Source organism: Ovis canadensis, chromosome 20 (assembly GCF_042477335.2).
Source record: "Ovis canadensis isolate MfBH-ARS-UI-01 breed Bighorn chromosome 20, ARS-UI_OviCan_v2, whole genome shotgun sequence".
Taxonomy (NCBI): domain Eukaryota; kingdom Metazoa; phylum Chordata; class Mammalia; order Artiodactyla; family Bovidae; genus Ovis; species Ovis canadensis.
The window spans coordinates 65,827,214-65,850,453 of NC_091264.1; the positions used below are offsets into that span (position 1 = coordinate 65,827,214).

The 23,240-nt window shown below is 52.7% G+C and overlaps 1 protein-coding gene across 2 annotated transcripts in view; it reads left to right on the forward strand.

Annotated features, from left to right (window-relative positions):
- Window positions 1-23,240, forward strand: part of GMDS (GDP-mannose 4,6-dehydratase) — a 419,586-nt gene that overhangs the window by 168,554 nt on the left and 227,792 nt on the right. For both annotated transcript variants that reach the window (XM_069563990.1, XM_069563989.1), the window contains exons 5-6: window positions 13,131-13,323; window positions 14,233-14,337. In XM_069563990.1, coding sequence (XP_069420091.1) covers window positions 13,131-13,323; window positions 14,233-14,337 — 298 coding nt within the window. The remainder of the gene's footprint in view (window positions 1-13,130; window positions 13,324-14,232; window positions 14,338-23,240) is intronic.

Below are 23,240 nucleotides of genomic sequence, written 5' to 3' on the forward strand. Positions count from 1 at the left end.
CTGTGACATCCTGTTCCAGCTCTGGGGTCACGGTGCTGCCCCTCATCTGTGTTTAGCGTTCAGGCTCGTCTCCACTCCCCCTGGGTTTCCTCCTTCCCTGCCCTCCTCTGCTCCTGCTGGGGGCTCATGGCGACTTTCTGCTTGTTTCGGCACTGAGAACTCCCCCGGTCTGGGGTCTGTAGTCGGCACTTGGGGGCCTGATCCTCAGAGGGTCCCCCTGACCCAGCAATGGCTCCAGCTCCCACCCCTCAGGTCACAGCTGTGGGCACCCCCGACCATCACGGTTACATTTCTCCTGTGTGTGCACCACTATTCCTGTATGTTCGGGGAGATTGTCTGTTGGAATTCAAACCAAGACTTTGGTTTTCTTAAGTGTTTTATTAAGTCGCATGTCTCCACGGGGCATCTCAGCTGAGTGGCCGTGTTTTCACTTTCCTCACGCTTTCTGGGTCCTCCATTTCTCTGTGTAATTTCACGTGGTTCTTGTCCTGCTTGGAGGCGACGCGTCTTCAGAGCTTCCTGAACCTGCTGCTTTGGGGCTTGCCTTCTGATTTGGATGCTCTGCCCCCCACAGGGTGCCACATGCTCCTTATGGAGCGAGGAGTGAACCCCCAGCACTGCTGGTTGACGGGGCCCCACAGCGCCGTGGGTCTCTTTGCTCTCCCAGGGGGCCTCCGCCCACCAAATGGCCAGTGGGGACAAACTCCGCAGGGGCCCACACGCCAAAAGGGGGGCCTTCCCCTCCAGGTGCGTTGCCTGGGAATGAAGCAGAGAGTCAGCCTCTTCTAGGGAGACTGCAGGAGTGGGTGCCGAGGGGCCTGTGACTTGTGCCCGAGACGGAGGCCCCAGGGTGATGCCGCCTCACGTGCTCAGGGAGTCGGCAGCCTCTCGCTGCCCTTCCTCGGGCTCAGGAGCAGCCTCTGGACCAGCTCTGTCCTCTCTGGGCACTTCCCCCTCTACCATGTAGTGGCCTCTCCCCAGCCATCAGAGCAGACGGGCAGGAAGAGGGGAGGCGTCGTCAGGTGTGAGCAGCAGCCTCCTGGGGTGCTGTGGGCGCCTCTTCCACATTGGAAGGGTTGGGGACATTGCAGGAATTACTGGGGAATTGGTGCAGCTTCCAGAAAGGCTGACGTCTTGCTCCTTGACTGGAGGTCTGCTTGGCAAGTGTGGCAGAAGTGCTTGGTTTGTCCCTCAGCTTCCGTTTTCTCCTTCTCACGGATACAGTTCTGAATTTTTATCTGAGTATATTGTCTTCTGTAATAATTACATTCCCAACTCCCTTTATAATTTGTTTGGGCATGTGTCTGCATTCTATGAAATTACTTTCAAATAGACATGACATCTGCTACAGTCTATTAAATGTGTGTGCGTGTATGTGTGTGTGTGTACACAGACGGGAAGGGGAAGAATCTTCTTGGTGGGAGGGTGGATGTGATGGCAGGAATCTTGGCAGCTATTTTGGACCAGGGCTTGGAAGCTTTATGAAGTGGATACCAGAGCCATGGAGAGAATTGGCATCCTTAGTAATCGTGGAGCTACCAGGCCTTTCTCTCTACAGGCAGACTTATACAAGGGGAAGGGGAACTTTCAGCTTGTGTCAGCTTCTCTTTTTAAGCTTTTCTTTCACTTTGATGTGAACCCAGTCCCAGCTGATGGGAGCAGTCTCTTGGAGCAGGGAGGAGGAGAACGGGAGAAATGGCAGCAAGGGCAGCTGCGAGTATCCTCCTCCTGCTGGTCTGCAAGGCTGGGCCCCAGCGGGGACCCCGGCAGTGAGACCCCACAGGGAGGAAGCCTGTCATAGAGTGGTCAGCCCAGAGCCTGATTTCTCTCACTGGGAGCTGGGCAGAGGTACTGCTGCCCCCCGCCCAGGCCCCCTGAAGAATTCCCCCCACAAATTATGCCAGAACCAGCTTCTGTTCATCAGCTACCCTGTGACCCAGCTGGTTGTTGGGTGCAAGAGTGGAGATGAGGAAGAAGCTGGAAGCTGTGGCCCCCAGGCAGTTAAATAGCGAATGACATAGAGTGATTTCAAGGTGATTGCTTCTTCACAGGGGAAGTCTCCATGCCTCTGAGCTCATGGGCTCCCCCTGCGCCTTCCCTGTCTGTCCAGCAAGGGGGACGTCCTCCCCGCCTGTCACCGAGGGCCAGCCGTCGGCCCTGGATCACCTTAGTGCCGCGGCTCCCTGATGGCCTGGCTCCTCGGGCCTGTTTATTCACTCCCTCCCTCGTGAGTGCTGTCATCGCTTGCTGAAGCTCTGACTGTTTTTAAAGAGGTTTCAGTGTTTCTGCGTCTGTGTGTGTGGGGGGGTGTGTCCTGATATATCACGGGCTCCTGGATAGCAGAGGCAGCCCCATTCACCTTTCTGTCCCCAAACTCCGCTCGGTGCCCAGGCTTGGAAGCGTGCCCTCCGCGTTTGCTGAGGAGCACTGGGCAGGCGCCCAGCCGGCCCCGGAGCCTCGCACGCTGAGCCGCGGGGGCTCTGTGCGGCTGTCCCTGCACTCGCCCCTTTGCTCAGGGAGCCTCACTGGCGGCCGTGTCACCATGCCCTGCTTTTCCCTGCACGCCTCTCATCTCCTGGGACTTGCTGTGGGTCTCCCGTCTTTGTGTTGGCTCTCCTCTTCTCCCATCACTGGCGAGTGAGCCCCGCAAGGGCAGAGACCTTTGCCTGTTTCGTTTGAGTCTGGACAGGGCCTCGGAGTTGCTCTGTGATGCTTAGCTGAATAAACAGCAAGAGGACTTAACGTGGATGGGAGGCTGGTTTTGCACATAGCGTGACTCAGTGTATCCGAAGCGAAAAGAGACAGTGAGATGGAATGTGAGAGACCTGCCTGTCAGAGAGACGCTGTGACTTCCAGTGGGCTTTGCGTTCTGAGGGTTTTTATCTGGACGCATTAGCATGCAGAAAAGAATGAAGACCAGATGAAAGCAGGTTTCACCCTTCTTTCCCACACCCTCTACCCTCCTCCCTCCTGACACAGTAGGGGAATGAAGGGCTCTCCTTGCACATCTTCGTACCCGACTCCCTGGCAGTTTCCCGAGTCCCTGCTCCGCGTCTCCATGTCCACGCCGCGGTGACAATGCTGGCCTGGCCGGGCCCGGCCTGTGCTGGGTGAGCGGGCGCCCATGGCGTCTCGCATCCCTCTCCGTGGAGGGCCGTGTTGGTTCAGACAGCAGCACAGCCTCCGGCTCAGCCCTTGGTTTCCTGTGCTCTCATGGAAGAGGCTCAGCGCCGCCTCCGTGAAGCGGGCCCGGGGCTTCTTCACTGTTCCCTCCTTCGATCCCCACCCCGCCCCTCACTCTCAAGCCCTGTGTGGTCTGAACGTGGCGCTTTGGCAGCGTGGTTTGGAGATGACCCTGGAAGATGAATCGCTCTTACCAAGTCTCCCTGACAGCTGCCCGGGTCGTTAAGGTAACAGCAGTGAGGGGCGTGACAAGTAAGACTCGGGCCAGACGCAAGTTTCCGTCGGGGTCAGAGCCCTGGTGCCTCTCAGGGTCTCAGGCGTCCGTCCTTCGCCCTCCGGGCATCTTCACATGGCCGTTGTCTTTCTCTGAATTCTGACCCTTAGTGTAGATGCTTGAAGATAAGCCGCTGTTCACTGTTGGGGTCCTGCCACGCTGCACCCTTATGAACTTAATTCAGCTGGCTTTGCTGTTTAATTAGTCATGTGTACTCTGCTCTCCTCAAGGCAGTGAAAGACTGGCTTCGTAGGGGAGACCGCTGGCACTGCCTGCAGATGGAAGGCCAGGGTCGCTGAGGGTGGCGAGTTTAGCAGCGCCCAGGCTGCAGTGTCTGGCATCGCGGGAGGTGCCCCTGCACCTCGCTGCACCTCCCAGACCACGCTGGCACTGCCTGGGCAGTTAATCTCCAGGGCACCTGTAATATTTCAGGGAGGCAGAGCAGGTACCAACATCTCATCTTACTCAGAGAACTCCCAGGGAAGGTCATTTTCTCAGACGTTTTTAAGAACACAAAGAACATCATTTGCAGATTACATGTGATTTAAGACCTTGTCTTACTGTAATAAATCTTAGAGGAAAGTGATGTTCTTTTGAATAACAGAAATGCTGAAACTTGAAATTGTTGGCACTCACTAGTTTTCTAGGTCATCCACTTTTCAAGCCGTCATAAGTATGCCTAAGCTTTCTGCATCCAGACACAAAGTAGTTCTGCTCGGAATAAAGCCCTGCGTGCACCCCAGGCCACCTGCACACGCTGACTCACCCTGCTTCCGCCAGGGCAGGCTCACGGCGGCAAGCTCAGGCCGCCTCTGACTCCGGGGGACCTGGCTTGTATCCAGCTCTCCTTCCCTTGCCCGTCACCCTCCCCCACCTCTCTCCCTCCCTTCACTGCATCTGTGTGTTTTGGGGCAACATTCCCGGCTCTGTGCTATCTACTGAAGATTGAAGAAACCCAGGTCTCACAAAATGAGCCCATTCGTCCGGTGTGTGCTTTTGCTGTGGTGTTTCTAGGCGTCTTTTCTAAAACCTTTGCCTGTCTTCGGTCGTCCCAGTGTGGGTTTCACTGACTGCTTGTTTCCAGTGTTTTCAGTCTTTTTCACTCTGTTATTGTTTCATTTTGCCTGTTTTCAAAAACTATTTCCTGTTTTTAGCTGGTGTTATTTTTTGGTCTCTTTGGGATTAAAGAGATATTAAGGGAAAGTATTTAAGGTCATTTTCAGAATGTGCTATTATTTTCATTTCCTCTGGTGTCAATTCTCTCTTGAATTGTAGGTCTTGTTGGTTCTCTCTTTAGCAGGAGTGAATAATTGTTTTTTAATTATTTAAACTAAGGTGTTTAAATATGGAGTTCAACTCCATCTGAACTCTGTGAGGAGCCATTCTACTTCAAGAAGAATGTGGCCTAATTAGATTTTACATTTTGGGAAGATCATTCTGGTAGCGTGGAAGATGGAGTTTAGAAAGGCCAGACCACAGGCTGGGAGATGTGTTTGGAATGTTCAGTTCAGTTCAGTCGCTCAGTTGTGTCTGACTCTTTGCGACCCCATGAATCGCAGCACGCCAGGCCTCCCTGTCCATCACCATCTCCCGGAGTTAACGCAGACTCACGTCCATCGAGTCCATGATGCCATCCAGCCATCTCATCCTCGGTTGTCCCCTTCTCCTCCTGCCCCCAATCCCTCCCAGCATCAGAGTCTTTTCCAATGAGTCAACTCTTCACATCAGGTGGCCAAAGTACTGGAGCTTTAGCTTTAGCATCATTCCTTCCAAAGAAATCCCAGGATTGATCTCCTTTAGAATGGACTGGTTGGATCTCCTTGCAGTCCAAGGGACTCTCACGAGTCTTCTCCAACACCACAGTTCAAAAGCATCAATTCTTCAGTGCTCAGCCTTCTTTACAGTCCAACTCTCACATCCATACATGACCACAGGAAAAACCATAGCCTTGACTAGACGGACCTTAGTTGGCAAAGTAATGTCTCTGCTTTTGAATATACTGTCTAGGGTGGTCATAACTTTTCTTCCAAGGAGTAAGCATCTTTTAATTTCATGGCTGCAGTCACCATCTGCAGTGATTTTGGAGCCCCCAAAAATAAAGTCTGACACTGTTTCCACTGTTTCCCCATCTATTTCCCATGCAGTGATGGGACCGGATGCCATGATCTTCGTTTTCTGAATGTTGAGCTTTAAGCCAACTTTTTCGCTCTCCTCTTTCACTTTCATCAAGAGGCTTGTTAGTTCCTCTTCACTTTCTGCCATAAGGGTGGTGTCATCTGCATATCTGAGGTTATTGATATTTCTCCCGTCAGTCTTGATTCCAGCTTGTGTTTCTTCCAGTCCAGCGTTTCTCATGATGTCCTCTGCATAGAAGTTAAATAAGCAGGGTGACAATATACAGCCTTGACGTACTCCTTTTCCTGTTTGGAACCAGTGTGTTGTTCCATGTCCAGTTCTAACTGTTGCTTCCTGACCTGCATACAGATTTCTCAAGAGGCAGGTCAGGTGGTCTGGTATTCCCATCTCTTTCAGAATTTTCCACAGTTTATTGTGATCCACACAGTCAAAGGCTTTGGCATAGTCAATAAAGCAGAAATAGATGTTTTTCTGGAACTCTCTTGCTTTTTCCATGATCCAGCGGATGTTGGCAATTTGATCTCTGGTTCCTCTGCCTTTTCTAAAACCAGCTTGAACATCAGGGAGTTCACGGTTCACGTATTGCTGAAGCCTGGCTTGGAGAATTTTGAGCATTACTTTACTAGCATGTGAGATGAGTGCAATTGTGTGGTAGTTTGAGCATTCTTTGGCATTGCCTTTCTTTGGAATTGGAATGAAAACGGACCTTTTCCAGTCCTGTGGCCACTGCTGAGTTTTCCAAATCTGCTGACATATTGAGTGTAGCACTTTGACAGCATCATCTTTCAGGATTTGAAACAGCTCCACTGGAATTCCATCACCTCCACTAGCTTTGTTTGTAGTGATGCTTTCTAAGGCTCACTTGACTTCAGATTCCAACATGTCTGGTTCTAGATTAGTGATCACATCATCATGATTATCTGGGTCGTGAAGATCTTTTTTGTACAGTTCTTCCGTGTATTCTTGCCACCTCTTCTTAATATCTTCTGTGCAAAGGTCGTGGTGAGAGGCCTGGGGTGTTCGGGGGTGGACTCAGCATGGACGTTGGGGTCACGAGGAGCAGCTGCGTTGTGCAGGGCGGGGGCCCAGGCTGCCCGGACGCCCTTCTCCTTCAAGGCCAGCCCTCTTTCCTGCTGCACCTCTGGCCACGTTACTCACTGGCTGCTTGGAATAGAACGTGGAGCCTTTGTTTCCCTTCCTTCCACTGACCATCATGTCAGTCAAGAGGATGGTTGCTGGACACGTGTGGTGTCCTCAGATATACAGAGGAATGAGCCTGGAAAGGACTGTATGTGGGAGAAAGGGACTGAGGCTCAGGTTATTGACAAAACAAGGAGGAAAGCCGAGAGTTCTCATCAGCTGTCGTCAGCAGCTTCTGTGTCACCCTCTGCTCAGTCGTCGTCACCCGTCACACCCCCAGGGGCAGCTCTGCCTTACCCCAGGAGGCTGCTGTTGCAGCAAGTTGCATTTCCTTCTTCTGAGAACTCACGGTCCTTCTAGTCTTTCTTTCCCTGCCCAGCTCTGACTCGGATGCTGTTGTTTTCCCCAGTTGCCCTGAAATCAGTTTCTTCCCGGTCTCATGCGTCTGTTGGCCTGGCGTGCAGTGTGTGCGGCCCTCTGCCCCCCACCCTGGCCTCCTGTCTCTGCTCAGTCACATCAGCTCCCAGACTCCAGGGGACCGACGTCGGCAAGCACCACACTGGACGGTGTTCAAGACAGAGTAAGACATATATCCTGTCCAGCGTGACCTTCGTTTTCCTGTAAAATCTAAATTTTGTGCCACACAGCAGTTTCAGTGTGGAAAAAACCCATAAAAAACGCAGCATTTTTTTTCACATTTTGAAAGTGTCTGGCTAATGCCTACCTGTGCACTTATTTGTTGTAGAAAACACTGCTTTTAAAATGCCATTCAATAGCACCAAACACCTGCTCAAAGCATTAATAGCAGCAACGCTGCTGTTGATGGTGTTTCCCTCCTAGAGACTGCACGCCGCTGAACTCCCTTAGTCTTAGGGCTGCGCCAGGTTTTCACAGCGTTTTGTTCCTGTGGGAATGACTCCTGTCTAGAACAGACACTGGGATTAAGAGAAAGGTGTTCCAAGAGGAAGGAGCGATTTCAATGTCCCTGTCCTTTCTGAGGAGATCTGTGGTGTTTGGAGGTATCGGAATACTTGGCTCCTTTTTATTCATGTCCTCAACAGAATATCACCCTGCGCTGGGCGTGATGGAGAGCAGGATGGAGGCGTGTCCCTGCCCTGAAGACTGACAGCCTGCTTCTCAAGAGTGTGGGTTGCTCCAGAGGGAGCTTATTAAGCAGATTGTTTTTCAAACCACCGCTCAGTTGAAGACGGACTTCTGTTTTGTTAATTCAGTGCCTAATCAGACTTCAGTGAAGGGTGTGCCCCGTTCAGGTCTTCTCGATGCTAATGAGTGAGTTTATCATCTTTCTATTCACGTCCTCTATTATTTAACGGAGCCTGAGTCACTGCACCCACTTCCTGTCTCAGAGCTCGCAATGGAAAGAAATCTCACCTCCCGAGCCCTCTGCCCGCGTGACGGCTGCTCTGTCCTCTGGGCCCTCGGACTCTGTGCATGCAGCAGGCCCTCCTGGAGGGTGGTGACCGGAGGCCTCCCCACGCACGGGCGGGGGCACTGCCTTCTGTTCTGTGTCTCTGCTCCTTCCTGATTCTCAGCCCCAAACCGAAGTCTGAGCTCGGTGGAGGACCCGGGGTCTGAGGGTGTGGCTGCCGTCACCTCTCTCTCTCATGTTAAATGCCCAGCCTCCTCGGCCCGGTTTTCAGTGTCCTGACGTGTTCTGTGCATTTCCCCCAATGGCTTAGTGTATTTTTCTTCTAAAATTGATACAGTATATGCTTATGTGCTATTTTTGGAAGAAAAAGCACCTTGAGACAAATGGAGGCAAACAGGACAGGAAGCCCCTTGTGCTGTGCGCTGCGATGCCACTGTGGCCTGCCGTGAGCCGGGACGCTCAGACACGCCGCCCGCCGTGAGGCTGAATCTCCCTGATCCGTTAGTTTCCTGCCAGGAGCTCTGTCTCCTCTTCATCGTAATGAAATTCTTCTCCCTCACAAAACGGGACCCACGTTCCTGCAGCGGGGCACTTTGTAGCTTCTCGGGCCCACCCAGCATTGCCAGCAGCCCTCGTTCTGTGGTTGCTGTCCTGATGGTCTGTGGACTAAAGAACAGTTAGCTGTTTGGATGCGAAGGGAAGTGCTGAATTCCTACTTCAGTGCATAGCACTGGCCACTCCAGCCGTCATGACAGTGGTTGGAAGAGAAAGGGATGCTGTACGCTAAGTGTGGACACCGTTTTGGTCCTCCCACGCACGACCAAGGGGCTGCTCAGACCCGGTCTGTCCCGAGGACTCCCCGAATCCCCACTGCCTGCGCGGTGACGGGCGACAGGAGTCAAATCCTGTGGTCACCTCTGGACTATCTTCAACAGACAGTTTAATCCCTTGCTTAAGTGTTTAAGGCTCTTGGCTGAGTCCCCCTGAAGCAGATAATACCTCCAGACACTCCCAGGCTTCAGGGCAGTTAGAGCCTCCCTGTGTGCGTGAGCAGAGCCATGCAGAAGACTGGGGTTGTGAACTTTATCAGCTGGGGCGCAGAGCTAGACTGGCCATCCACTTTTTGATTGTCTGTCCAAAACCAGTGTCACGTCAACGCCTTCGTACACCTGTGTGGTTTTGGGACGGAGTTACCGAGGTCAGGAGTCCGCCATGATTCAGACCCTAGGATAATCGAAGATCCAGCGGTGTGCCGTGAGGTTGTGTGCGTCAGACCCCGACGTGGGTGGGGGGAGCTTGTTCATGGAGGAGGTGTGGGTTCTGAGAGACTGGGCCAAGATTCTGATTAGTCAGCGTTTCTGTTCATCTTTATGGATGGAAAGTGGAATCGGGAGAGAAGTCAAAACTCCTTCATCTGTTCCACAAATGGTTTTGTGTCCTGCCGTGTGCTGAGCAGATGGGTGCGAGACGGGGACCCCCACGCCGGCAGTGGACAGACGGCTCTGGTGAGATTGGAGTTGTCGGGAGCATGATGCCTGGGGCGGTTATCTTGTCCAGATCCCACGAATGTTCTGATTGCCTGTGGGAATCTTTAGTCGACTTTAGTTAAAAAACCTAAAGGGAAAGGGTCCCCACTCCAGTATTCTCACCTGGAGAATTCCATGGATGTGTAGTCCACGGGGTCGCAAAGAGTCAGACACAACTGACGACTTCCACTCCCAGTGGAAACTGCATTGGGTGAGCAGAGTTGCAGGGAGGTGTCCCCTCTGTTTAGTCTGGGCAGAATCCAACACACCAATGGACTGATGACTTACGACTGTTAAATGCTTCAAATTATCATTGTAAATGTTTTTGAATAAAAATATAATTACAGCGAAATAAGGAAAAGATCGTATAAATCTGGGCTTGTGAGTGTCAGGAGGTTCTGGTCCAGAGGCACAGAGAGCCAAGGCCGGGGGCGAGTCCACAGTGCAAAGGCCCGGCTGAAGCGCCGCCCCTCCTCTGTTCTGCCCCCGTCACTGGCTCCCCAGTGGCCACTGAGCAAGACTGCACCCCCGCCTCCTCCAGCCTGGCCCGCCTCTGTCCTTGGCTTTTCCCGTCTGAGCTGGAGCCTCCTGGTTTCCAGCACAGCCAGGGTGACCCCCCATCAGGGGGCCTCCCACCCCGTCTCCACTCGCTTGCGTGGGCATCTGCTCCCCGAGCCTTCTCTCCTCTGTCCATGCCCTCTCTCCTCCTCTGAGTTTCTGGGCCCCTACCCACCGTGGTCCCCAGACCCTGCAGCCGTCTCAGCCCCACGCCCTCAGTTCCCGAGGCCTCCGCCTTGCGGGCCCCTTCACTCCCCTCGCTGTTCTGCACCCGGAGGCAGGCAGGGGGACTCCTTCACCTTTGCATGTCCTGCACTTAGGACGGGCGCCCTGCTGCTCGGGGTGGACAGCCCCATAAACAGCACTGCCCCTCACCCCAGATCGGCCAGGAAGCCCCTCTGCCAGGCTGCAGCCCCCCGGGCCGGCCCCCTGCCGCCTGCCCGCCCTGCTCTGATCTCCTCTTGTCCTAGCTGTGAGGAGGTGCCTGCCTACCGAGCGCCGTGTCCGGGGAGACGGGTGTTTTATTGTTGCTCTCCTTGATTAATAATCTCACTTGCAGATTCCAGCTCCGAGGAGGCGCGGCAGCAGGCGCTGCCTGTGTGGTCCGTCTCCCGGAGGCAGAGGCGGTGCCGGGGCCCGGCTGCCTCTTCCCACACGGAGCTCTCCTGCAGCAGCAGTGGCAGCCTCTGCGGGTCTGAGGCGACATCTGTGCTCAGGAAACGCTAGCTCCTTCCTTGAGATTTCAGAAATCAAGTTTGCTTCCCGTGTAAAGTCCACTCCCTTCTTAGCTATATGCTCAGGTCACTGAGAAGTTACCGGCCTCCACTTGGGACTCCCCGCCATCCTCTGTGTTCAGGTTCTCACTGGTGGGAAAACAGGCAGAACAAGCGTGCGTGCGCACACGCTCCTGCCCCGGGGGCTCCGGGCCCCTAGACTGTGGGCGACTTGGGCTCTGAGGTCGGAGGTGACGCCAGGAGGAGACGCTGCCCGGGAGGGCCGTGAGGGTGGCGGGACTGCCGACCTTGCTGGCCCTGCGTGGTGTGAGCCCCGTGCGGAGAGCCGGGCCCATTCCAGTGAGCACGCTTCCAGAGTCTGCGCTCACGTGTTGCTCAGTAGTGCGGGGTGCAGGGCAGGCCTCCAGCTCCTCCATCTGGGTCCCCACAGCGCTCTGGGCGGGAGGCTCAGATTTCCACTTCTCTCTGAATGAGGATAATTCTGGGATACGTGTTTATATCTTTGAATGTTGATCAGAGCAATCTGCTCTATATTTGAACTTAAGTTTCCTATTTTCCTTTGACTTTAAGCGCCCTGGGTCCCGGCGGCCCTGCCACTGTCCTGATGGGCCTGGCGGTGAGCGTGTCGAGGGCGGCGTGCGTGTCGGGGGCGGCGAGCGTGTCGGGGGGGGCGAGGTCTTCCTTGGCTCTCCCGCTCCTCCTGCACCTGCTTCCCGACTGCAGGCTCAGGCGGTCCTCTGCCCCGAGCTCTGCATCTTTGTGCAGCCTTTGTCGTAACTGTTGCGCTGAAGTTTTGAAATTGACAGAGTTTCGTGTTAATTGTACCTGTTTCCGTAAGATTAGGTTACCAACCTTCTTCCGTCTTCTGGTAGCCCATGTTTTTTCGTAGTCTTTGTAGTTTTATTTGATATTTCTGTGTTCGACATTTAAATCTCAGTGGTTCACGTGCTGTCTTCATTCATCCACCAAACACTGGCCCAAGCCATGTTTCAGGCCCAGGGCTCCTGCTTAACACAAGGAAACTCTGCCCTCAGGAGCCTCGTTTTAATGGAGAAGCTGGACAGTGAGTGAAGGCTGGGTGGATGGAGGTGCAGGCCTCTGGGCTTTGTGGGCGGAGAGGAGGGCAGGGCAGGCCCCTGGGCCGGGGCAGCCGTGTGTAGCGCGAGGCTGACCGCGTGCACGCCTGCCTGGGTGTGTGTGCCTGTGAGTATGCAAGGACAGTGGTTTTCGGACGATGGTTTTTACTAGTTTAGGAGATTTTGATATTAGGTTAATTTGCTTATTATACTTACAGTTAATTGAAGAAAAAAGCGCGTCGGTCACATTTATGTTTAAATGAAACAGGGGAGAGCTGCAGAGCACTGAGTGACCCCTGACCTCTGCTTCGAAGCCCGTCCGCTCGGCGTGCGTGGCCTCTTGCTGTATTCGTGTCCTTATAATTGAAAGATATGTGTGTTCTTGTTTTGTCATTAAATCATGACTGACTCTGCGACCCCGTGGACTGTAGCCCACCAGGCTCCTCTGTCCTTGGGATCCTCCAGGCAAGAACACTGGAGTGGGCTGCCATTTCCTTCTCCAGGGGATCTTCCCGACCCAGGGACTGAACCCTCATCTCCTGCATTGGCAAGAAGGTTCTTTACCACTGAGCCACCTGGGACGCCTGTATCATTATGTATATAAGGTGCTAAAAAGTCGTGCTTGTAGCTTAATTAAAAATAGAAGATAAGAGTTCTTTTAACAATCAACTGTGTTCTAATCACATGTTCCCAAACTTAATCTGTGCATAAAAATTGTGTCATTGAAAATGTGGGTTCCTAGCCACCCCCCACCCATAGATTGGTTCCAGCTGAATTTTGGGGGGACACCCAGGCACCCTGATGATTCTGTGGGGCAGAGGCTTGCGTTTTGAGAAGCCCAGCCCCAGGGACCTGAGCCTGGAGTCAGCAGGTGGTGCGTGTGGCTGAGGAGTTCCCTGTGTTTCCACCGGTAATTGATGCCGCTTTCTTAAGGTATTTTTTCATCCACCTGACGTTAGAAACAGATGACATCCACACTCTTACTCTGCTGCTGGAAAATAATATTTTCCCACGAATAGAACCCTTCCAAGTAGCAGTTGCAGCCCGTCGCCTCTGAGGGTCTTCGCTGCTGGTCTGCGCTAATGTGGCCGCGTTGGCGCCTGCTGTTTCCAGATCTCATTCGACCTGGCGGAGTACACGGCCGACGTGGATGGCGTGGGCACCTTGCGGCTCCTGGACGCGGTGAAGACCTGTGGCCTTATCAACTCGGTGCGGTTCTACCAAGCCTCGACGAGCGAGCTCTATGGGAAGGTGCAGGAGATACCTCAGAAGGAGACCACGCCTTTCTACCCGCGCTCCCCTTACGGTGAGAAGGCACGGCCCTGTCCTGCCCGGGGGGCTGGCGACACCCCGGGGGTGGCCGGGCAGACGGGCCGAGGGGCGTGGCTTGCCTGCCAGACGCCTGTGCGCAGGCGGGGACTCCTGCCGCCTCTGCCTCTGGGTGGAATCGCCGTCTCACCGCACCCTCCGGACAGAGCGCTGTGAGAGGGAAGTGGCTTCCTGCAAGATTCTTGGTGCTGGAGAGTTGTGGGTCGTGCTGAAGTGATATGTCTGGTGTTTATTCCATTTCCCAGTTTAAATTCTCCTGAGCTCAAACCTTTAAGTGAAAGTGTTAGTTGCTCAGTCTTGTCTGACTCTTGGAGACCCCATGGACTGTGGTCCGCCAGGCTCCTCTGTCCATGGGATTCTCCAGGCAAGGATACTGGAGTGGGTTACCATTCCCTTCTCTAGGGGGGGTCATCCCAACCCAGGGATCGAATTGATCTCCTGCTTTGCAGGCAAATTCTTTGCCATCTGAGCCAGCAGGGAAACCCTAAAAGAGACAAATCTTTCGTGCCTAAAAAGTGTTCACAGAAGACTTTAGTGATGAAATTTAAAGCAGCTAGAATACCAAGATTCGGGTTTTTCACTTACCACTTCCTTCAAGAAGAAGGGGATGAGGCCTAGGAAAGGTCAGTCTGCTGTGCTGCGCACGCTACAGTTGAGGTAGGTTGTGAAGGCACAGGCTGTGGCTGTTACAGAAGGAAGGGTCTCTGAAGTATTTCCTGTTTCGTGGCAAAGGCGCCTTTATTTTGCCCTTGGCTTTTGATTCGTTTTCTCCCTATCTTGAGACATTGTGAACTGTAAATTTTGCAAGTTGTTACTTGTCTGAGTGAAAATCTGTTTTACAGTAAGACACTGTCTTTGATTTGCTTTTAAAAATTTATTCCAACAGGGGCAGCAAAGCTCTACGCCTACTGGATTGTGGTGAACTTCCGGGAGGCGTACAACCTGTTTGCAGTGAACGGCATCCTCTTCAACCACGAGAGCCCCCGGAGAGGTCAGTACAGGTGCTGATGGGAGGAGAGCCCCTGGCTCCAGGCAGGGACGTGCGTGCGTGCGTGCGTGCGTGTGTGTGTGTGTGTGTGTGCACGGGTTCTACACATGTGCTGTGCAGACTGGGGGCCGCTTCACATCTGTTTTTAGTGATGCGAGTGTCAGAAGCAGTCGATGAAGACATGGGAATCCAGCCTTGATTGCCTACTAGCTTTGATAGGGGTTTTGTTCAGCATGGAGCTGAGCAGTGTCCCAGGTTTACCATTCCCATCGGAAGCGCTCACCACGCGTGTTTGAACCCAGGAGTCAGGAGGTGTCCTTGGAGTACGAGGGGCCAGGCGGGAGCCGGGGCTTCTTCCCGTGTGGCTGTCGCTCTGGAGCCTCCACCTGTGGAGTCTCCCCTTTCTCACTCGGAATCAGTTCTGTACTCAATATTCCTTCTTTGCCTTCCATTTAACAAGCACCCAGACATTTCTGTGCTTCTAGAGTGTGTCTGAAGGTACATTTGAAATCACTGCTTGTATTTAGAATCTTTATTTTCTTTTTCAGAAAATCATATTTGTATTGGGTTGTTGCCTTTTTGTGGTTGTCTTTGAGACTGTGAGCAACATGCCAACTCTCCTCTTCCAAATATTAGGTTTTAAATAAGAAAGTGTGTACTCCCTTCATTATTTCTGGTTTACTAAAGCATGAGAAACCTTTAACAAAACATGTGCACCGATAAAGTGAAAGTCATCTGTTTAATCTAGTTCTAAGAAGTTTTATTAAATTTCACTGTCATTCAGGCTTTTAGCTTGAAAACGAATGAGAAGCCAGTGTTGCAGGTCGTTCCGTGCCCAACAATTAGTGATGCTTATAACCTGGTCAGTGAATTTTTATGTGACTGTATAGCCACATAATTAAACCAGCAAGTCATGGGGAAAGATTAAAGTGACATTTGTACTGGTGTGTTTAGTGGCAATACATTTTAATTTTATAATTGCTTCAGTTAAAACGTCCCACAGTGGACTGCTGGAGCATCAGAGCCTGGCGGCCGCCTCTGACACTAACAGGAGAGCCGGTGAGCAGGCTCAGCACCACGCTGTGGGGCGCCCCGAGCAGCCGGGAGAGGGGGCGCCTGGCCGTCCCTGCCTCTGACTGGGTTGGGGTGCTGGGGACCGACCGTCCGGCCTCCCAGGCACAAACGTGTCAGTGCATCTTGTCTTCTGTGATTCCCCCCTCAACTTTTCCACTGGCAAAAAAAAGGAAACTCAGTTGTTTGGGGATAGGTTAGGGTGAATGCCAGGGACGGGGGAGCCTGGTGGGCTGCCGTCTCTGGGGTCACACAGAGTCGGACACGACTGCAGTGACCTGGCAGTGGCAGCAGCAGGTTAGGATAGGGAAAAACATTCTCAGCTGTAGAGTATGCCGATTTACATTTTTAAATGGGAACCCCCCTCAGTCCTCTGTGCTCTTCCTAGTGAGAGCCATTTGTCTTCATTGATGTCAGCAACTGTTAAAAACTTTTCTTTTTAAAAGGAATGTTTATTTTTAAAATGGTTTTATTTTTTTATTCAGGTATGGTTGGTTCATAATGCTGTTAGTTTCAGGTGTACAGTTAAGTGATTTATATATAATGTAACTGAATATATATATGTGTATACACACAGATTCACACACACGCCCAGATTCTTTTCCCGTATAAGTTATTACAAAGTGGGCAGAGTCCCCTGTGCTGTGTAGGAGGTCCCTCTCGTCTGTCCGTTCTTGGTGTAATGGGGCATATGTGTCACTCCCAGGTTCACAACTCACCCCTCCCGCAGCCCTTCTCCGTTGGGCGCCTCAGTCTGTGTCCTGCGCCTGTGGGTCTGTTTCCATCCTGCGGGTGAGCTCCTGTGTGGCATCCGCAGACTCTGCACGCGAGTGGGGTCGCCTGGCGTTGTCCTCGCCTTCACTCGGTGTGCCCATCCCCGGGTGCACCTGTGGTGCTGCAGCGGGCACCGCTCCGCCTTCCTCTCAGCTGAGCAGCGCTCGTCGCACCCGCCTGCCGCGTGGCCTTTCCCCGTCTTCCGCGTGGCGTCTATGCCCCTTCACGCCCTGGCTGCTGTGCGCAGCGCTGCCCTGAGCGCTGGGGCGCGCGTGTCTTTTCTGACCTTGGCTTTCCTCCAGGTGTGTGTCTGCGAGTAGGACTGCTAACTAATGTGGTAGCTCTGTTGGTAGTGTTGTAATGCAGGGGTGTCTAGCCTCAGGGATGTAATGATGCCTGATGATCTGAGGTGGAGCTGATGCAGTAATGGGAATGAAGTGCACAATACATCACGCACGTGAGTCGTCCTGAAGCCGCCTCTCCCACCCCCAGTCCATGGAAACATTGTCTTCATGAAACTGGTCCCTGGCGGCCAAAGGGTTGGAGCTGCTGTGTTAAGGAACCTCCGTACTATTCTCCGCAATGACTGCACCAGTTTACATCCCCACCAGCAGTATAGGGGGGTCCCTTTCCTTCATACCCATGCAGCATTTATTGTTTGCAGACTTTTTGGTGATGGCCAGTCTGACTGGTGTGGTGATACCAAACAAAACCTAATTAAACTTAAAACATTTTGCGCAGCAAAGGAAGCCGTAAACAAAATGAAAAGACAACGTGCAGGATGGGAGAAAATGTTTCAAACGATGCAGCAGACAGGGGATGAATCTGAAAATATGCAGGGAACTCACACGGCTCAGCATGAACCAAACAGTCTCCAGTCAGAAAAGGGGCACATGATCTAAACAGACATTCCTCCAGAGAAGACATACAGATAGTTAATGGGCTCATGCAAAGATGTTCACCATCACCAATTATTAGAGAAATGCCAATCAAAGCGGAAAATAATACTTCTCTTTTGTTTAAAGAAAAGTAAACAGTGGAGGGAGGTTATGGGGAGAGCAGCCCCTTTCTCCCCGGGCTCCAGCCCCACCCTCAGGCCTCGGCTGACTCTCCTGCAGAAGCGGCCCAGGGGCCCCCGCCTCAGCGCAGAGGTGGCGCTGCGTGCACAGTGGCCCGCTCGCCGCGGGCAGAGGCGGGCCTGTGGCGCGCACCGCCTTGCTTTGTTCTGAAAGCCTGTGGCATCTCACTTTCTGTTTCATCCATATAACCGAACAATGGAAAATGATTAAAATAGTGGTATGTGTGAAAATGATGTGATACTTACTTGATAAGATATCTAATAGTTAATACCCACAGCATTTCCTGAAACTTGGAAATCAATCTTCACCTTAAATCAAGCTGATAATACTGCTGTTGTTCTGTCGCAGTTAATTGTTAGTTTTTGAGATTCTCTAGCAGACTGAGAATTCCTTCCTGGTAGGGAGTGTGTCACAGTCTTTCGTCTTCAGCGTCTGAAACGGCGCCTGCCTGCTGTCACACATTTGCTAAATGTCACATTAGTTTCAGGTGTACGACACGGTGGCTCACTTTCTGAAGGCTGTGCTCCGTTTGTAGCTGTGGAAGAGCCTTGGCTCCGTTCCTGTGCTGGACTTATTTTGTGTGCAGTCCTTGGTAGGAAGTGATTTAGAAGGTTCTCTGTGATGCCCCTTGGGGAACACGCAGAGCCCTCGTTAAGTGCCGGTAGCTCGGTCGCCTGCGATGCGCTGGTGCCTTGCGTTCGTTCTCTTAAGCAGCCGAGCGTGTGTGTGTCCCTCAGCCCTTCTGCCCTGTCACCTCTGGGCCACTTTGGTTTCGTCACTGAAGTGGTGAAGCTAAGTGTCAGGCCCCGTTAAGTGGAGCTGACACGAAGGCTGCTTTTTGCTTGTTCTCTAACAGAAGCTAATTGACAAGGCCCTTTTTGAGTGCTTGCATACATTCCATGAGAATCTCTGACTTTTAAGAAGTATGGAAGAGGTGTTTTTCATCTAGAGATATTCTGGACCAGAGGTTGGCCAGCTCTGGCTGGTGCGTCCAGTCCTGCCCACCTGCTTGTGTTTGGAAGTGAAGGGTCACGGGAGCCCGGCCCTGCCCAGGACCTGCACATTATCGGCGGCTGTGTCCACAGTGGAGGCCTGGGGCCTGCAGAGCCCCGAGGGTTGACTGTCTGACCCTTGAAGAAGACATCTGCTGTTCCGCCACCTTCCACCCTCGGGAACAGCTGAGGCCTCAACAGTAAGACACATCCAACTGTGTGTGGTGTGGGCTTCTCCCGAGGCCACAAGGCAGCTTTATAGAAGGGCTTCCAACAAACATGAATCGCGTTGAGTCAGTGGTTAACCCGCCTGCAGCGGGATGCCTGCAGCATGCTGTCAGCTGGGCGCCGAGAGGCCCGCGGGCGACCTGGCGGCCGGGCTGCTCCCAGCCGGTCCTGCTGGGCACGCGGCTGCTGGCCTCGCCTGCACCGTGTGTCCTCTCTCCCTCGCGGTCCTGGTGGTTCTCTGGAAGGACGCGTATGTACTTGGTCATGTGGTGAGGTCACAGTAGCTTTGGAGGTGGGTGGGGTTGTAGCTCGGGGTCCCCGATCTGGTGGAGACGCCGGTGATCAGAGGCGGGCCTGTTTGCCCGCCAGCCCCCTGCTCGCTCTTCAGAGGTGCTGCATGGCTCATCCTTCAGGTTTGCTTTTAAGAAAGCGGAGGCCCTTGAGTAACGTTTGCAGCACATTAACAGCAAGTGACAGTCTAGAGTCCAGCGCTGTCTGCCGGAAGGGGCGGCGCGCGTCCCGTGTGCTCGCATCACGCAGCGACGTTCAGACGCCAGCATGCTGCTCCCACTCATCGCACTCAGCCTGTGAAGTACACACAGACTGTCCTCTTTAAGTTAAAACGAGAGCTGCTTCACTTCGTGGAGAAATGCCACAAAACTGGACTTGCACCTGAAACCCTTTTACTTCTTTTGTTTCTCGAAACGAGCGTGTCGTCTATTTTACTTACGTATTTCTACGTGTGTGTGAATGCACGTGGGGTTCTGTTTGCCACGCCCGTGGCAGGGGTGCCACCTTACTTCTGAAGATACGGGCTTATATGTTCCCTCGTTAGGAAACGGAAGGCTGTGCTTATTGTCTGGAACTATTACATTTCTGCGAGGAAAATGTCACGTGCAAAGAATCTTTTTGTTTTTGTTGCTCTTTCTTTGGAAAGCGAATCAGAGACTGATGTCACGGAGCTGTTAACTATAGAAATTAGACTATGTAAAAAATGCTGAGAAATTTTAAAATTACTTTAAAGTAGCTTGTGAAAAGAAAGTAGCTTCTTTTCAAATATATTGGTTATCATGATAAAATACGAGACTAGTCTATGGATTAGAACACTGAAAACAAGCCCACTAGGAAGGTCATTGTACTCACAAGCTGTTTTTGCTGCAGCTGACATGTTCATTTAATACTCTAAAGATACTTGTAGAGATATTTTGACAGACTTGTTAAACTTACACATTTCTTTCTATGTATGTGGTCATTCATACATACTTCGGATTTTTAAGATTTCTTAATTTAAAAGTACATAGTGGCCCATGAGGCAATACTGTCTCTGAAAGAGCTTTTAGGGGGTGAGCAGTGGCCACCCACCTGTGTGTGCTCTCCCCAGAGGCACTCGGAGTCCAGGAGGAGGAGGAGTGCAGGCTTTTCTTCCCGTTTGTCTCATCACTGAAGAAGCTGAAGTGGCATGAGGGTGAGATGCTCACGGTCTCGGCACTGACTGATGTCAACACAAGGCTGGCACAGCCCTGGGGATGGAGGGTCAACCTACACGTTGCTTGTATCTGTAGAAATCGCATGTGGTGATGCTTTGGGGTTGGCATTGGAGCAGGTCACCCCCAGAAGCAGAGCTGGGCTTCAAAATGGAATGAAGCAATGCCTCATATCTTTGGTGAAAGATGTGAACTCTTCTGGTTAAATGCAGTGTGCCTTTCAGATGTTTAGCAGAAATGATCATAATGAAACATTAGTTTTATGACAGTAATATACAAATGTGATTCAAAGTAAAAATCTGACCTTGAGTATCACCAGGAGCTGGCCGGGAGGAAAAGCAGAGCTCATACAAAATGCATTACAACCCCATGCGACAGTGCGCAGTGGTGAAGCGCCGTAAATACACCCATGATTAGCAGGTCGACTCCGCAAATGCATGGTGTCCAGCGACCGCTTAGGAGTGGAGGCTTCTTTAGATGCTATAGCACATTCCTCTAAACACGGGCTTCGTAAGAAATCATATATATCAGTCTAAACACAGTATTCACCTGACTGGGAGACTCTGGAAGGTTCATGAACTTGTGGTTTTAAGGTTTAGACTTGAGCTTTTTTGGTTTTTTTTGCCAAGTATTTTGCGTCTTAAAATGTCTAACTATATTAACATAAGTTAATCTTCAGATTTTTAAAAACTATAATTGCGAGAAGTAACTACTCAAATCATAGTAAAATTTTGGACAGTTTTCCCCTTTAGTTTTCCAAACATTGTTCTTTATTCATTGCTGTAAATGTAAGATTAACCCTCCAGACTAGAGGTTTCTCCACTGGGATGGGGAGCGAGGTGGGGAGAATGTGACCTGCCCCCAGAGGACATGTGATTCACCTGAAGCCGTTTTTGGTTCTCACCCCTGGAGGGAGGGGTGCTGGGTGCTTGCTGCCAGCACCTTGGCTGTGGGCAGGGAAGCTCCTAAACAGCCCACAAGCACAGGTGCCCCACGGGCGTGGGTCCCCCAGGCGAGTGTCAGCCATGCTGAGAGTGACGGCCCCAGAGGCTGTCACCAGATCTGCACGAGCGCCATCTCTAAGACCAGCATCTTCTTTCCTTAATGGAGCACTTTTGCTTTGTCATAAATCCTTCCCAGAGTTTAGCAAATGTTCACCTAAACGCAGGAGAAAAGAAATCTGATTTAAATAGTTCCCTGTGAAACTGTTTAGGCCTTAGGTCTCCTGGAGGTCAGGCCTGAGTCGGGGAAGCCTGAGACCAGAGGAGTTTCTTCACGGCCCTTCTGATCAGCTGGGGATGAGCTCTCACTTCATAGGGGCCCACTGTCCACAGCCCTCGTCCCAGGTGGATCCAGTGCCCTCCCTCTGCCTCTGAAGTACGTGAGCATTTTTTATCGGTCATTGTGGATCAGAGCAAGAGCACAGCTTTCCTTTGGGAGTGAACTGTGGATCCATGCCCTGGGCCATCCCTCAGGGCGCAGGACCACAGGAACGTTTCTGTAGAGGCTCCCCAAGTATGAGAGCTTTCCTCCAAAATGATTCAAACTCACAGCTGCTTGATGCTCTAGGGGATAAGAGGATGCACGGTATACATCAAATAGTTGGAACTGGCTTGTATTTAATCCTGATGGGCAGAAAGCACTCCCCTTTCTGTATGTGGATGTCTATTTGTAAATAAGGTAATTTTTTAAAAAATGACGTGTTAGTATTTTGTCAATCTGGCTGGTAAATTTAAATTGCAGTGCTATAGGCATACTGAGAAACATGGAAACCAGTATCACATCGGCCAACTATGTATTTGTATTGCTGTATATTAAGAGTGCTCTGTGGTTTTGGGTGAGCATCACAGCCTGAATTACTGAAGACAGTGCAGCCACCTGTTGTGAAATCCAGGCAGTAAGCCCACACGAGGGCCCAGCCCAGTCCTGCAGGCTCAACACAGACCCATTCTGCCTGCCTTCGCGATGAGGTCGCTGGCTGCTCGCCGTGGCCCCACCGGGCTCCTGGTGGCCTCTGCCTGGGCAGGAACTGACGTCCTCCGGGCCCCTGTCACCCCTGCGGACTGGGACACCTGGACGCCACAGAGCTGTCTGCCTGTCCTTTTCTGCAGAAGACGAGGTGTAACTGGTCGGATGCTGGACTGAGTTTTCTTTTTCAGACTGTAGAAAGTTATCCGTTCCTTTCTTTACTTCCGGCTGTGCGGGCTCGGGGCCGCGCGCGCGCTTCTGTAGCTGCGGTGCGCGCGCCTCTCCCTGCGGGGCTGCTCTGGCCGTGGTGCGGGCTCCAGGGTGCTCGGGTCTCGGCAGCTGCAGTCCGCAGGCTCCGGAGCACGAGCCCCGACTCCGTGGTGCACGGGCCCAGCTGCCCCGCGGCGCGTGGGATCTTCAGGGCCAGGGGCTGAACCCGTGTCTCCTGCACTGGCAGGCATCGCCGAGCCGCCAGCGAAGCGCCCGAAGGACTCCTGAAGTGAGGCTTGGTCTTAGCGAGTGGCTCTTACCACTCAGGAAAGTCAAGTCCCTTCTCACCCCTTGAGGGGACACTTCTGGGATTAGCACTGATTTTGTGTGTGTGTGTGTGTGTGTGTGTGTGTGTGTGTGTGTGTGAGATTTCTGTGGCACTGACATGTGAAACCAAAGTGACGACCGTTGGGTCTCACATAGCGCGGCTCCACCTGTAAGCTGGCAGCGTCCGCGGGGCCGCAGGCCGCACAGAGCCAGGCACGGGCCGGGGCCGCGTGGCAGGGACTCAGGCAGCCCTCGGTCCTCTTCCGTGTCGGGGACCACGTCCAGCTCAGGCTGTCTTGCGCCGACGGTGTGCTGCGCACCTGTGGGGGCCGCGCAGGGGAGCAGCGGGGCGCAGGTGTGACACGGAGGAGCGCGGCTGGGGCGCTGGGAGCCCGTGTGCGCCCCCCTCCCCCTCGCTTCTCTTCCCTCTTCCTGTGCTTCCTTGCTGAGTCCTGGAGGCTGGACTCGGGACACCCCCCTCCCCCCGACCCCATCTGAGGGAGCGGCCGCAGCCTGAACAGTGCACATCCCGCGGGGCTGCCAGCCAGAGGTGTGTTAGAGCCGAACCCAGAAGGGATCGTGATGTTTACAGATGGCTTAGAGTGGCCGCCCAGGCGTCCGTGCGTTGCAGAAAGAAGAGATGGAGGCGCTCCTGGAGAATCGCTGGAACCACAGGAAAAGCCATTTGCAAGTGAGATTCTGGAAGTTAAGCCAGCGAATGTTTGAATTAGGGAAGCCAAGAACAGATGATGATGAATATGGAAGGATTATGG